The 13,105-nt window shown below is 36.8% G+C and overlaps 2 protein-coding genes across 3 annotated transcripts; one reads left to right on the top strand and one right to left on the bottom strand.

Annotated features, from left to right (window-relative positions):
• The first annotated feature begins 366 nt into the window (after positions 1-366).
• On the top strand, positions 367-3,228 carry ankrd66 (ankyrin repeat domain 66). 2 transcript variants are annotated; one of them, XM_026153083.1, is made up of 3 exons: positions 367-537; positions 2,718-2,946; positions 3,057-3,228. In XM_026153083.1, exons 1-3 carry the CDS (start codon positions 399-401, stop codon positions 3,202-3,204), a joined length of 516 nt encoding a protein of 171 aa, XP_026008868.1. In that variant the 5' UTR covers positions 367-398; the 3' UTR covers positions 3,205-3,228. The 2 variants fall into 2 exon arrangements, with proteins under 2 accessions (XP_026008868.1, XP_026008869.1); XM_026153084.1 differs by lacking the exon at positions 367-537 and adding an exon at positions 2,448-2,544.
• A 73-nt stretch (positions 3,229-3,301) lies between these two features.
• Positions 3,302-12,764, bottom strand: LOC113012758 (adhesion G-protein coupled receptor F3-like). Its single transcript, XM_026153082.1, has 17 exons — positions 12,685-12,764; positions 10,216-10,264; positions 9,982-10,111; positions 9,730-9,882; positions 9,530-9,636; positions 9,362-9,420; positions 9,148-9,272; positions 8,563-8,784; positions 8,103-8,360; positions 7,869-8,006; positions 6,445-6,553; positions 6,163-6,238; positions 5,740-5,925; positions 4,093-5,412; positions 3,960-4,001; positions 3,650-3,685; positions 3,302-3,569 (listed from the first exon to the last, which is right to left on the bottom strand). The coding sequence occupies exons 1-17, from the start codon at positions 12,711-12,713 to the stop codon at positions 3,510-3,512; spliced, it is 3,099 nt and encodes a 1,032-aa protein (XP_026008867.1). The 5' UTR covers positions 12,714-12,764; the 3' UTR covers positions 3,302-3,509.
• Positions 12,765-13,105: the final 341 nt, after the last annotated feature.

Below are 13,105 nucleotides of genomic sequence, written 5' to 3'. Positions count from 1 at the left end.
CAGATGTGGAAAACCAGTATAGAGTCATGAATGTGAATAAAATAATGTTGTAACTAATAAAGCAATTAATTAAGAATCTGGCTATATCTGTGAAGCACAGGACACTTAAAATGTTAGCCTGATTTATTTCCACACTAAAAACAGACACAATGTGGATTGTGTTACCTTTTTTTTACTTGTTATAGCACATAAAATGAGTTTTCACTTCCTAAGACAGGCTAGCCTTACTTAAATCGCGTCCTTGCTGTTTTTGAATAATAATAATATATTTTTATTAATATATTATTATTATTGATAACGATCTAGACACGCCCTGGTTTCCTTTCCGCGTTTTTACCTTCAGGTTAGGAGCCATCTAGTGTTGATCCGTTGCTAGGATCCACTGTTGCTAGGTTAAAATGTCAGAGTTGCACCAAGCTGCAGCAGCAGGCGACTGTGATCAAGTTGAGGAGCTTCTGAGGGAAAATAAGTGCAATCCCAACCAGAAAGACATCGACTGGTACAGCAAGACACCTCTCCACTGGGCAGCGGCTAAAGGTAGTTCGTTAAATACGTGAAAATGAGGCGTATCCGTGTCCCCTGGTGACTGCGCAAGTCTTGGGCTCAAATTACCTGTTCGCATTCGCTGGAAAATGAAAAATGTGATTAGACCACGTGTACGCTGTTTATGCAACATAAATGTTAGTGTCAGTACACTAAACTGCGCTTTATACCGTGCGTAAAAACGATTTAGGCACAAAGTCGGAATTCATGAATATTTGTTAGAGCTGCCTTTTCACTAAATATTTAATACAGTAGACAGCATTCATTAAAAAATACTTTGGAAACAGTTTCTCCTTTAATAGCCATAAAGATGACGATTTTTCTGTAAAAGCTTGACAAAAAAAAGCCCTTTCCTCAATTCTATTGATTCAACATTGAAATCTGACATTACATCAAATTTTTAAACTACATTAATATTGAAACAATATCAGAGTCGGATAAAATACATTTTAAAGTTCAACATTGATGTTGAACATTTATTTTATATCAATTTTTCACCCTCTGTTAAAAGTGAATCAGTGTTGAATTCTGATGTTGATTTTTCCATCACTTTTGCATGCTCCGTTAATAGTGAAGCAACAATGAAATAATCCTTTAAAAATCAACAGGACTAATACTAAACCACTGCAAATTATCATCAGCATTTAAACCTGTGCATAAGACAGTTGTGTATGATCTAAAAACAGGATAACCATTATCTGTTAAACATTATGTTACAATTTAACATGTCCATAATAATATCCCAATATTATTAAGCATTACGTTTTATCTTTGCATCAATTAAGAACAGTTTATTATATAAAAACTTTTTTTTTTTGTTCAGTGTATTATTTTGAATTCATTGATTCTAATTTACTCTGGAATGAGGCTGGATATTGGGTGTGGGTGTCCTGCACCACCCATCTGATCTGGAGCATATAGGAGCCATTCCTGCACTTGTTGGGCAAAGGCAAATTCAGAAACTGCATTTACCCTCAGCTGCTGAGTCAGGCCATCTGAGACAAAAAACAAAATGTGAGCCAACATGGGAGCTACAGGCCAACCTTGTAGTTTGCTAAGAATCAGAGTTTTGAGTTGCTGCGTCCAGACCAGTCTCTAAATATTCAACAATGTCTTTTTTGTGCTTGTATGTTAAAACTGTGATTACACACTATAGCCAATTTTTTTAGGTACACCTTTTCAACATCTCGTTTATTGTCATTTCTAATGAGCCAATCAGATTGCAGAAACGCAGTACTTTTAGGCATGTGCGGCACTGTACAAAAGCCTTGCACTACACCTCATTTCTTTATATTTTGCTTCCAAGGTGCCAGACTTGTTCGTAAATTTTTACCGAAACCACTACCTTGACCTCAGCAATAGTTTTCCAGTCTTTCAACATTATTTGGACATGCTTGGCCTGCTTTTTTACTCATTTTCAGTCCGGTCCTTGTACCTGACCATTTTTTTAGAGGAATCAAGGAAAAAACGTGACTGGACTTTTCTTGAAGATGTTTCGCCTCTCATCCGAGAAGCTTGTTCAGTTCTAAGACCAAATGGTGGAGAGTCCCAAGTGTGAGTTGTCCCTATTGATGAAAGGTGGCTTTTTCACACACACACAATAGACAAAGACAACATCTCCCAAGATTTCAAACATAGAGAGGTCTCTTTTCAGGTTTTCTGGCTATTTAGGGCGAGGCAAGGTCTCACAATGGTTTCACCCAAAACCTCTGCTATGGCCCACACCCTTTTTCACACCTTGAAAAAGGGTGTGGGCCATTATTAGCAAAGGTTTTGGGTGAAGCCATTGTGAGATTCTCCACACTGCTGGAGTAAATATACTTTGTTACTGTACTTAAATAGAATTTTCCGTTCTCTGCACTTTACTTGAGTATTTATGACTACCTTTTTACTTTTTCTCCCTACATTTTTAGAGAAAAATCTGTACTTCATCAGCACTACAGGAGAGGAGACGCATGAAAAGAGTGGCTTTTTGTGTGTCAGGCATGCTCCTAGCTAAAGGTCCAGCTGCTGTTTTTTACAGGGAGAGAAATGAGTGAGCCAAAACCTTAAGGAGGGTCCCTGAAAACGTTTATAAAACACTCTGCACAATATTGTTTAATTTCCCCAATAGCCCTAATTCATCAAAATAAGTATTCTTAACTTGCTCACAAACTAATTATATCTTTCCATAGGACACACAGAAATGGTGAGGATACTTATAAAGCATGGAGCCAGACCATACCTGAGGACAGAGTATGGGTGGACCCCTGCCCATTTTGCTGCAGAGTCTGGTCGGCTGGCAGTGCTGCGGTTGCTGCACTCACTCCATGCACCTATTGATAAGGAGGACTGCTGTGGAGACAAGCCAGCGCGTATAGCCGAGATATACGGACACCAAGACTGTGTTAGATTCCTTAAAAAGTATGACATGAAGCCCGGTTCTCAAATTGTTGTAATTTTAATAACAATAAACTATATATAATATAATGCTTGTACATGATTAATATATGGTCTTGTTTTGTGTGTTACAGAGCAGAGATAGAGTGCGAGGTTTATCGCAAGCTATCAGCGCGAGAAGGGGTTTCAGTGGATGACACAGATGAGGAGTGGGCAGAACGGGACAAAGAAAACTTAAAAACTGAAGCAAGATGTGAGCCCAAATCCCATTTACAGAAATAAAATCCTCACGCAGGTTTTCTTCTATCCTTTCAGCTGAGAGTTTTCCTTCAGCTCTTCACTGCTAAGTGCTATTTAAAACATGCAATGTACAGTATTATTAAATCACATTTCATATGAATATGTATATTGAACAAAGAAAGACAGATAAGTGTAATAATTATTAAAACTTCTGATTTGTATTACTGCAAGTAAAACAAAATAAACAACAAAGAAACAGTCACATCAAAGAGTAAATGTAGCTCATGAATCAAATATATTTGATTTAAATGTAGTGTTTTGTGAGTATACATGTGTGCAGGTGTTGTTTAGGACTTTTTAGTTGTTGTTTCCAAATTTGTGGAGCTTTCGCTGATGGTTGGTGGAGCCTGCAGAACAGAGGAAACAGATGTGCGTCATTCATTATGAGTTACCACGGTTATTTACGAACAAGCTGTGGTTCACTTACTTTTTTCCTGAAAGAATTCAGCAGTGCTTCACGGGTCTGTGAAAATCAGAATAAAAACATTTGATGAAAAGATTTCCAAGGATATTTTTGATGATTGTTGATAATAATTTCATTAAAATAATTGAAATAACACAGAATAAACCTGAGAACAACTACAACAATAATGACATTGATTCAGCTGTGGATTTTACATCATGCGTTCCTGCCATTGGCTTCAAACTTTAAATATATTCAAATGTTATCACAGTGATACAGCAGCATCTAACTAAAACTAGGTAGGCCTCTTATCTCTAGAAGTAAATGACTTTACCATTCTGTCCCCCAGGCACGTGGTCAACAAAATAAACAAACCCTAGAAAAGAAAAACAAGCATTTAAAAAAAACAGTAATGCTTTTAGCAGAACAGATATTGAGTCTGATCAGTTTAATAATTGTGACCATACCTGGAATGCATTGAGCACAACAAAAGCGTAGTTCACAGCTAAAGTCACAGCTCCAGCTGTGAGGTCCATAATAAATGTTGCAAATCCAAAAATCCATGGCAAACCAAAGATTGGAGTCAGAAGAATAACTGATCTCAGGACAGTTTTGGCAGCCTGTATTTCTTTCTCATGAGACTTTTCTCTGCTCCTATGGTCCAGAAGCTTCATGATTACCACTATCATGGCAAACAAGTTGATGAAAACAATTATACCAACTGGGAGAATGAATGTATAGATGGTTCCTTTCAGAAGTCCAGAATAAACCAGCCAACATGTTTCCAAACTGAAATACGTGCCTGGAGCGCCGCCGTTGTTGGTGAGAAATGTGATGAAAACAATGAGAAAAGGACAAACGTAGCCCAGGATCAACGAGAACCTCAGATAGGTTTTCTTGCCCACTTTGTGAAACAGGAAAACTGCCTGATGAAGGAGCATGGTGCTCAGGCTCAACATCCAAAAGAACATGGCCAGGTAGCAGAAATGCTTCAGAAGAGCTGCAATTCTACACCAGATTTCTGAAATGATCTCTGGTTGAGAAGATGCCAGAAAACAGCAATCTGCCACCAGCAAACAAAGAGAAATGTTCACGTGGGCGGTATGGCGCAAATGTAGAGTATTTGTCTTGACTACTTTGCTCCAGACGATCAGTTCTATCAGGAGGCTGATAACGAGTGACACCACTGATGCAGAAAGTCCAGCGTACGTTATCTTGGTCATGTAAGGGATTTCAATGGGACACCGAGACATCAGAATGGCAAATGAAGTCAGATGATTGCAAGTGCACTCGTCAGGTTTAGAAGCGCCCCCCCATACACATCCTCCATCTGTCCAATTGCTCTGGTTGTAGTTCCATGAGACACATTGTAGTTTATAATGGCGAGGCCTTGGTGTGAGCAATGGGAACTTTAGTGTAATCTCAAGGTTTTCTTTTCCCCGTTGAGTGGTTGTTGACACAACAATGCTGTTGATGTTAAATGTTTGTGTTGTATTGGGCAAATAGTCCTGCAGGTATTTGAATCCAGCTGTTTTTACGATGCCATTTCCTGAGCTTCTAACAGTGACTGTGGCATTGAACACCGTATTGGTGCATTCATCTCCGCTGCATGTGTCTATATGTATATTTTTTTGATTAGAATCATTACTTATGTTTGATATCGCAATTAAATCCTCTACTGACTGCAGATATTTCTCAGCCAGGGTTTTGTTGCTTTCAGGATTCGGATTATTCCACGAGTTTCCAAGAGACCCATCCAGCAGATTACTAGATGAGGCCAGGAAATTCTGAAAAGAAAGACAAAGGTTTGCAGCTCATATAGCTGTGATGTTCCCATTAAAGATTAATCATAAAAAATGAGTTAGTTGTCACTCGTCAGCAGCTGTTTTATGGTATATGGTTTAAATGAGCAATGAACTTGGTGTAAAAGTTAAATAGTGATACTGTACTACTAATGTATGTAAATAGCAATAAATACATTGACCAATACTGGAGATTTTTTTTCATTGTAACTCTTAAGGTTTGTAACTTTAAATACAAGTATTTATACTTATCGATCTTAATGTTTTAAATGTTTTTAAATAGTAATAACAAAGATATTCTTTGGTGCTTACGTTACTTGTGGTTGTGTCATTTACACCATGGTTTGTCAGAATGATAGACATGGTGCTGATCACTTGAACTGATGCATTCAAATTGGGAAACGTGTTAATAGTCTGTGGATTTTGAGTGGCATTGGTAAGACTAAAAAATATTGACTCTGCATTTTTTTCTAATGCCCCAAGTCCAGTGCCAGAAATCTGTAACAAGAGCACATATGTATTAGGCAAGCTTAACTGTGTCAGATGTAACTGTGTCAGCGACTTTAACAAAAACACTAGAGTACTTTCCATTTTCCTGTCCTGTAAAAATAGCAAAACAGTTGGATAATTTGTTGCTTTATATTAATACGATTACTTTCCTTTCATGTGTAAAAAACAAAATAAAAAAATAAAAAGTGACAAGATGATAACCTCAGTTATAAAATTTAGGCTTACCACTGCATTTTGCAGTATATTGTCGAGGTCGAAGTTCACACATTTTGATTCTTCCTTTCTCCATATCCCCTCCAAGCTGAAAATATTAATTAAAAAAATTTAATGTTACACATAAATTCTAATATATATACTGCTTAAATAATTTCCTTAATCAAAATGCAAACAATTATAGTTTTTGGACAGTAAAAGAAACAGAACTTTTAATCCAAATAAATAAATAAAAATAAATTATTATTATTATTTACATTATTACATACTACACATGATTGGTTATATTCTTACTCGCATATCCTTGTTCTTTGCCCAGCAGAGTTTTTGCATTTTAAAACTGCAGTAAAAGTAGCTTTTGTGGCTTCCCAGTCACCTTCAGCTGGACAGTACTTATCATTTACTGTTTTAGGGAAGAAAATTTCATATAGTTACAAAGACAATATTCTAAAACTGTTAAAACTGAATTTGTCACAAAAATTTTTTCCTGTAAAGCATACAAATATATAAATATTTGATCCTTCAATGAAGTAATAAGTATTTCCAGAATTTAGTCATGACTGCACAATCCTTGCCAGATTTTACCCAAATGTATTTTACAATGTAGTATAATTCAGTATGTCACAATTACTATATTATTATACACTAATATCATGCACCCTCTTTCAATTGCAAGGTTTTATATATCAGGATGTAATTTAAAAAACTTGTCTGGACTATAGAAAGTTCTGAAATTATATAATTGCAACCTCAGATAAACAAATGGCCTCACATGCAACTCTAGAAACTAATACAGTACAGATTCGTTCATGGTTGACTCAGTGACTGAAAGGTGCCCAGGTCCTGTCCCATCACAGGACCTGGACATCAACCCTTCAATGTGCTGACAGTTGGCATGAGCTGTTTGTGATGATATGCTGTGTTTGTTTTTTGCCAGAACTTCTCCCCTCTGGTCTTGACCTTTCAAAGGACATTGTTCCTGAAGTCTTGTAGTTTGTTCAGTTGCAGTTTTTCAAACCTAAGCTGTGCTGCCATGTTCATTTTTTAGAGACGAAGATCACTCCTGACAGCCTTTACAAAACAAGCCATACTTATTCTTCTTTTTCCAATTGTATTCTGATTAACTTCAACATTTAACATGCTAACTGAGGCTCATAGAGTCTAAGATTGACTTCTAAAATTGTTTGTAAATGGCCTTATCACCCAGCCCAAGATGGGGAGTAACAGTTGTTGATGTCTTTTTGCTTCTTTTTTTTTGCATTAACACATTACTGAATTCTCCAGACCAGCAAAGTGACAAAACATCTGCTTTTATTGAGGCGCTCACACTTACTGACAGCCTGTTAATCTATACAAAATACAAATATAAACAAAACCCATAATAACATATGTGTGTCTTAAAGATACATATGTGACTTCTTTTTAAACTTGTATATCTTTTATTTTTCTTGAAATGAATTAGGAATCGTTTTGGGGCATTTAAAATGATTCATTTGACTGTTGTCTTTAAGGTAAGTAATCATTTAAAAATGTTTCAGGCAGTTTATGTTAAAATATCAGAACCTGTTGTTGTGAACTGGCACAAATGAATGAAATCAGATTCATTTGTTTGTTGAAAGTTTTATAGTTACTTAGTTCTTTTTTTTTTACTTCATTGTGGGATCATTTGTGGGTAATTATGCCTTCAATAATTCCCATTGCAAAATACAAAGACATACCGGAAATGATATTGAAGCGCACTGTAGCCTGTCTTACATTCCCAAGTCTGTTGGTAAATGTACACACTGTTGTATCTACACTTGTGCTATGAGCACAGATGATTATTTTACTAGTTGTATAAACTAGTATGTTGCCGCCTGCAAGAATTGAATATTCATGTCATGTATTTTCAGAACAATTTTGCATAATAAATATTTTAATTGAAATTAAATGAGACCAAATAAATTACTTACTCTGAGTTTCTAATTGGCCTTTGAGACCTCCATCCCATGTGACATTATAAGGTTCAGTACTATTGCTTATCTCACATTTGGCTTTTGCTTGGAGAATATCATTTTTGGTTTTACAGTGTGGAAATGATGGCTCCGTGAAGACGTCAATGTCCGGTAATAGTGCTACATCCAGTTGAGCACTGGCTTTGTGTAACATGTTGACTGTACAGCCTGATGTGGTGCAATTACTCGTTTGGTGATAGATACATGAGAACTGTCCTAAGAAGCAAACACAAGTGGGGTTAAAGCCAGCAGATTTTGATTCTTTTCATTCTGTTTGTTTCTGGTCCATAGAGGGGTGGTTGGGGGGGGGGGGCTTTCACATGTGTGTTAAAAGTGCATTTCTTCTGTTTTGCCATCATTGTATCATCTTTAATTATTAACAGTACCAATAATAATATAATGGAACATTCATACATACCATTCCAGAGTTCTGTGACGTTACTGAGGTTGACTATACTGTTAGTTCGTGATGATGTATAAACTGTTGAAACTGTTCCAGTAGTTATGTCATATTGCCCTTTGCTATTTATTATACTCCATTGTGGGTAAATTTTCAGGTCCTCTTTGGTTGTGCATCTGATCACTTGGTTGGTGGCACCATAAGGCACAGGCATTGGTGGCATCTCTAAGTTGACAAGACCTGTGGAGGAAAAAATAATAATAATGAAATTTCAGTCCCTGAAACTTAAAAACCTATCCAGTGCTGTGAACACCGCAGATTGAAGGTACTGTTTTGGAGCAACAGAATAAATCTTAAAATTATTATAAACTAAAACTAGATGCATAAAGATCTGTGACTTTCATTTTATCTTCATCAGAGTAATGATTGCATCCATAACAAATCTGATTTCACTTTGGGTTTTTTTTTTTTTTTTTTGGACAGAAAATGATGATCATGGAGAACTAAGAAGAGAACAGAATTTACAGAATTTTTAAACTCACATGTTGGAAAGAATTTCTTGCATACAGTACAATGCACCCCTCTGCAGCAAGATTACATTACCTGAAGTCTCCATAATAAGTGAGGCGGACAGACTTTGGCCAATCTTTACTGAATTACTTATCAGAGCTTGTGAATCGATGCTGGAGGCGATGATTATTTTAAAGTCTGCAATGACGCTACCAATCCTTCAAACAAACAAAAAAAAGAGTGATTTTACATTTTTATTAGATAAATGTAAAAACATAATATTTTATTTGTAATTGCACGAATATACCTGAATCTTGTAATGTTTAAAAAGTCAAATCCCCACAGAGTGCTGTACACTGTTTTCATCTAAGAGGTAACAAAGGATGGAAATAAAGTGAATAACAGTAATTTCTATTTTCAAGGTTAAAAATTATGCTGTATACAGTTAAATGCATTTTGAGAAAAACATTATTACCTTTGTCAACAACCCATCACTGCATTTTGCATATTTAGGGTTTGTTATATCTTCCAAACAATCTGTATATGTAGACCCCTGCAGTCTAAGAGACCCTGTGATGGTAACTGTGAGCAAGAAAATGTCATTTTGGGGGATGCTTTTAACCTTGATGCTCACAAATAACCAGATGTGCAAAAACAGTTAAATTGACTTAATACCTGTGGTGTTTAGGACACACTTTGCATCTGCACTTTTATCCAAAGTGCATGTTGCATTGCCACAACATTTTGGATTAGACTGACAGAAAGTATCGCTCCATCTGTGGTCTGGTTTGCATTCACATTCTTTGCTGCCGGTACCATTTGTGCACACTTATGAGGACAAGAGTTATTCAGGGTTAGAGCTAGAGGTTATATAAGTATTTTCTTCATAAATCACAGCATGATGTGGAAGATTGGAAATTAGTTTACCTGTTGTCATTACAGGTGCTACAACAAATGTATTGTTACACGTAAAATTCTTCAGTATGCTCGTGATATTTGCAATTGCACTTTTGTCTATTATCAGTTTGGCATAAAGCATTTGTGTTGAATTATCAGCCTGTGAAAGAAAAGTGATTCCATTTTTTTCTTCTTTTTTTTTAAAATTTCATGATACAGTTGAACTTTAAGATCAAAATGTGTAATTGTGTGTAATCAACAAACCTGACAGAAGTTTATGCCCAAGATGTAAAGAAATAAAAAGGTCCACATCCTGTTTTGGGAAAAATAAATGATATTTTTAAAAAGCATTTGGAGTACACAGCATGCTATAATTAAAATGTTCCACTTCAAAACAAATGAAGGTGATGCATGAAAAAGATTTTCTGTCGCTTTATCTTTCCCGTTTTGCACACATGAGAGAGGGAAAAAAACACATTTGAATATGATGCAGTACAAAGAAATCCGCTTATCTCGAAAGAACAGTTAAACTGTGCAGGTGTATCTGATAAAGTGTGTGTCTAGCTTGTATTACAGCACTAGCTCTGTAAACAAGTAAGTTCCCAAAAAATTGGATGATGTGTAAAAAGGCGGTGCAATGATTGGTAATCATTTGACTAAATATAGTTCAAGTACAACATAAACACCTTTTTTAGAGAGAAAAATATATCCGCAGCAAGCTACAAAATACTCTAAGAATGAAAAAGAAATGTAGATTCTATGTTGTATGATAGACATTAAATAGTAAAAACAAATCCACACACAAGAGACAAAGCTGAACTCTAATATAGAACGGCCATTACTGTTGAGCCTGGAATTACAAACCGTTCCATCCATCCTGCCAGGCTATCACACAGAGGAACTATTCATGCCCACATTCACACCTCCCTCCAGTTTAGAGTATGTTAACCTAACTTGGCTGTCTTTTGAATGTAGGGTGTGGCGAACCCTGTGGCAACTCACGGCATCACGGGGAACTCACGCAAACTCCAGGCAGAAAGCTCCAACAGGCTGGTGACTTAAAACCCAGGACCTTCATGCTTTTAATTAACAGAGCTAACCACTCCATCACTGTGCAATCCAATTTAAAAAGAGATGTGATATAATACTATGTATGGAAATCACTGCTTGGGCTTAAGAACACTTCTGAAAGACTCATTACAGCAAGACCATGTCAGACCATATTTTATGTGGTCGTGTACAGTATGGCTCCTAAACTGGCCTGTCCAATGTCCAAATCTTTCACACACTGCAAACATGTGGACCACAAAAGCAAAAAAGGTGATGCGGCACAGCCTTCTTTAACCCTCTCAGGCTCAAATTAAGTTTTAGTTGCTAATGGACAACCAAGTCCTGCAGTGGTACTTCTGAGTAAAAAAAAAAATGTATGTGGGGTAATCAGGTTGTTAGTTTTTAACCGTTGCAAATCGGCACCGCCTGCCTGGAGAGGGTTAAAAATATTTTTTAAAAAGGTTTTAGATTTTTTTATGTTTTAGGTTATATCATTTATACTCAAGCAAACCAAGCGATTCAGAATCTGAAAACTTTATTAATCCCAGAGGAAGTTTTGCAGTCTCAGTTTCTCCAAGATAGTAAGGACATGATCGAAAACTGCCAATATTAATAGTGTAAAAATGCTCTAATATAAATATCCTGATATATTACACAAAAAAAATTACATTTAAAGCTGACACTGAGGCGCTTATCAGACCGACAGCCAGAAATCATACCCACAAATCAGCATCAAACTTCAAATACATTTACAAACAATTCCGGCGGAGCTCACGGGCGCGTCACTGCAACCCCCCCTGGCTTCTGCTCCGCGGCTGCTGAGTGAGCCCTCATCTGGGACTCTCCTCAGCTCTTTCTGGGACAGTGGCGCGGCTGCCCCTCTGTTGGTCTTCCTTGGTCTCTTGTGTTCTGGGGGCCTCTGGATGTCTGGAGTTTTGATCTCCTCCATACCTGCTTCATGCCCTGGAGGACGGGGCTGTGGCCCCCCCACACCCTCTAGCAGATCATTACATGAAGGAACCTTTTAAAAAAAAACAAGCGCGTCCATGCTCACAGGTGTACACACGGGTGATCACACCCACAAACTACACCCTTTTTGGCTCCTACCTCAAAGCACACTGTGTTCTGTTGATCTTATGTGCTGCACAATAATGTTTAACATTTAGTATTTACTGTCATATTCCCATATATCATTGTGATGTTGTTTATTCTATTACTCTTGTTCTCTTCTGCTTGTTTTCTTTTTTCTTTCTCAACAGGTGATCCAGGTGATCGATAGATGCATTTTCTTTTTCTTTTTCTGCCCATTCTGTTGGGTTTTGTTTTTTTGCCCTTCTCCCCCGTCCCTCTTCTCAGCTGTTTCTCTTTCTTTCTCCCCTTCTTTCCCCCAGTCAAGTCTGTCCCGTATTCAGCAAGTGAAAATAAAATAAACAATAAAAGGTGACACAAATGGACCATTATGGCAAGGCTGGGATGGTCAATTTGGTAAAGTAAATCTGTTGGGCATCTTTCTTTGCCTTTAGACAATAATTCTGATGGCAAAAGAGCCAAACGGGACAGGCAAAAGAAAAGAAAAAAAACAACAACAAAAAAACAATCCCAAGTTTCAAAACACTATTTTCAATTCGTTTTAAATGATACTTTACACACATATCCAAACATTTTTGTGAAAGCGTCACTAACCTGCTGTACAAGATGGTAGACGGACCCATCGGTGCTCAGAAATGATGAACTATCAACTGATGGAGCTCTCCCTACAGCAACTTACAAGGTCGGCAGAAGACTAAAACCTGGTGTCTAGTAATAGGAGTATATGATGAGTTACTGTAAGAGGTTACTGCAGATACACATGCAAATTAAAAAGACTTATGAAGGACTAATTTGACTTTCAAAAATAGAATGAATGATGTTGGTGTCCATAGTATTAGCATATATTTTCACTTCGAAATTATGCGCACAGAAAAACATGCAATGGCATGCTCACTTTAAAGTCTGTTCAAGTTTTCATCTTTGCTTTGTGCTGTTTGCTTAGCGTTCTGATAGAATGCTCTTATCTATGCATAAAATGTATAATTTACATGAATCTAATGTCTTTGATATACTG

The sequence above is a fragment of the Astatotilapia calliptera genome, chromosome 19, assembly GCF_900246225.1.
Source record: "Astatotilapia calliptera chromosome 19, fAstCal1.2, whole genome shotgun sequence".
In the NCBI taxonomy this organism is placed as follows: domain Eukaryota; kingdom Metazoa; phylum Chordata; class Actinopteri; order Cichliformes; family Cichlidae; genus Astatotilapia; species Astatotilapia calliptera.
This window is presented reverse-complemented; position numbering and strand designations above follow the sequence as displayed.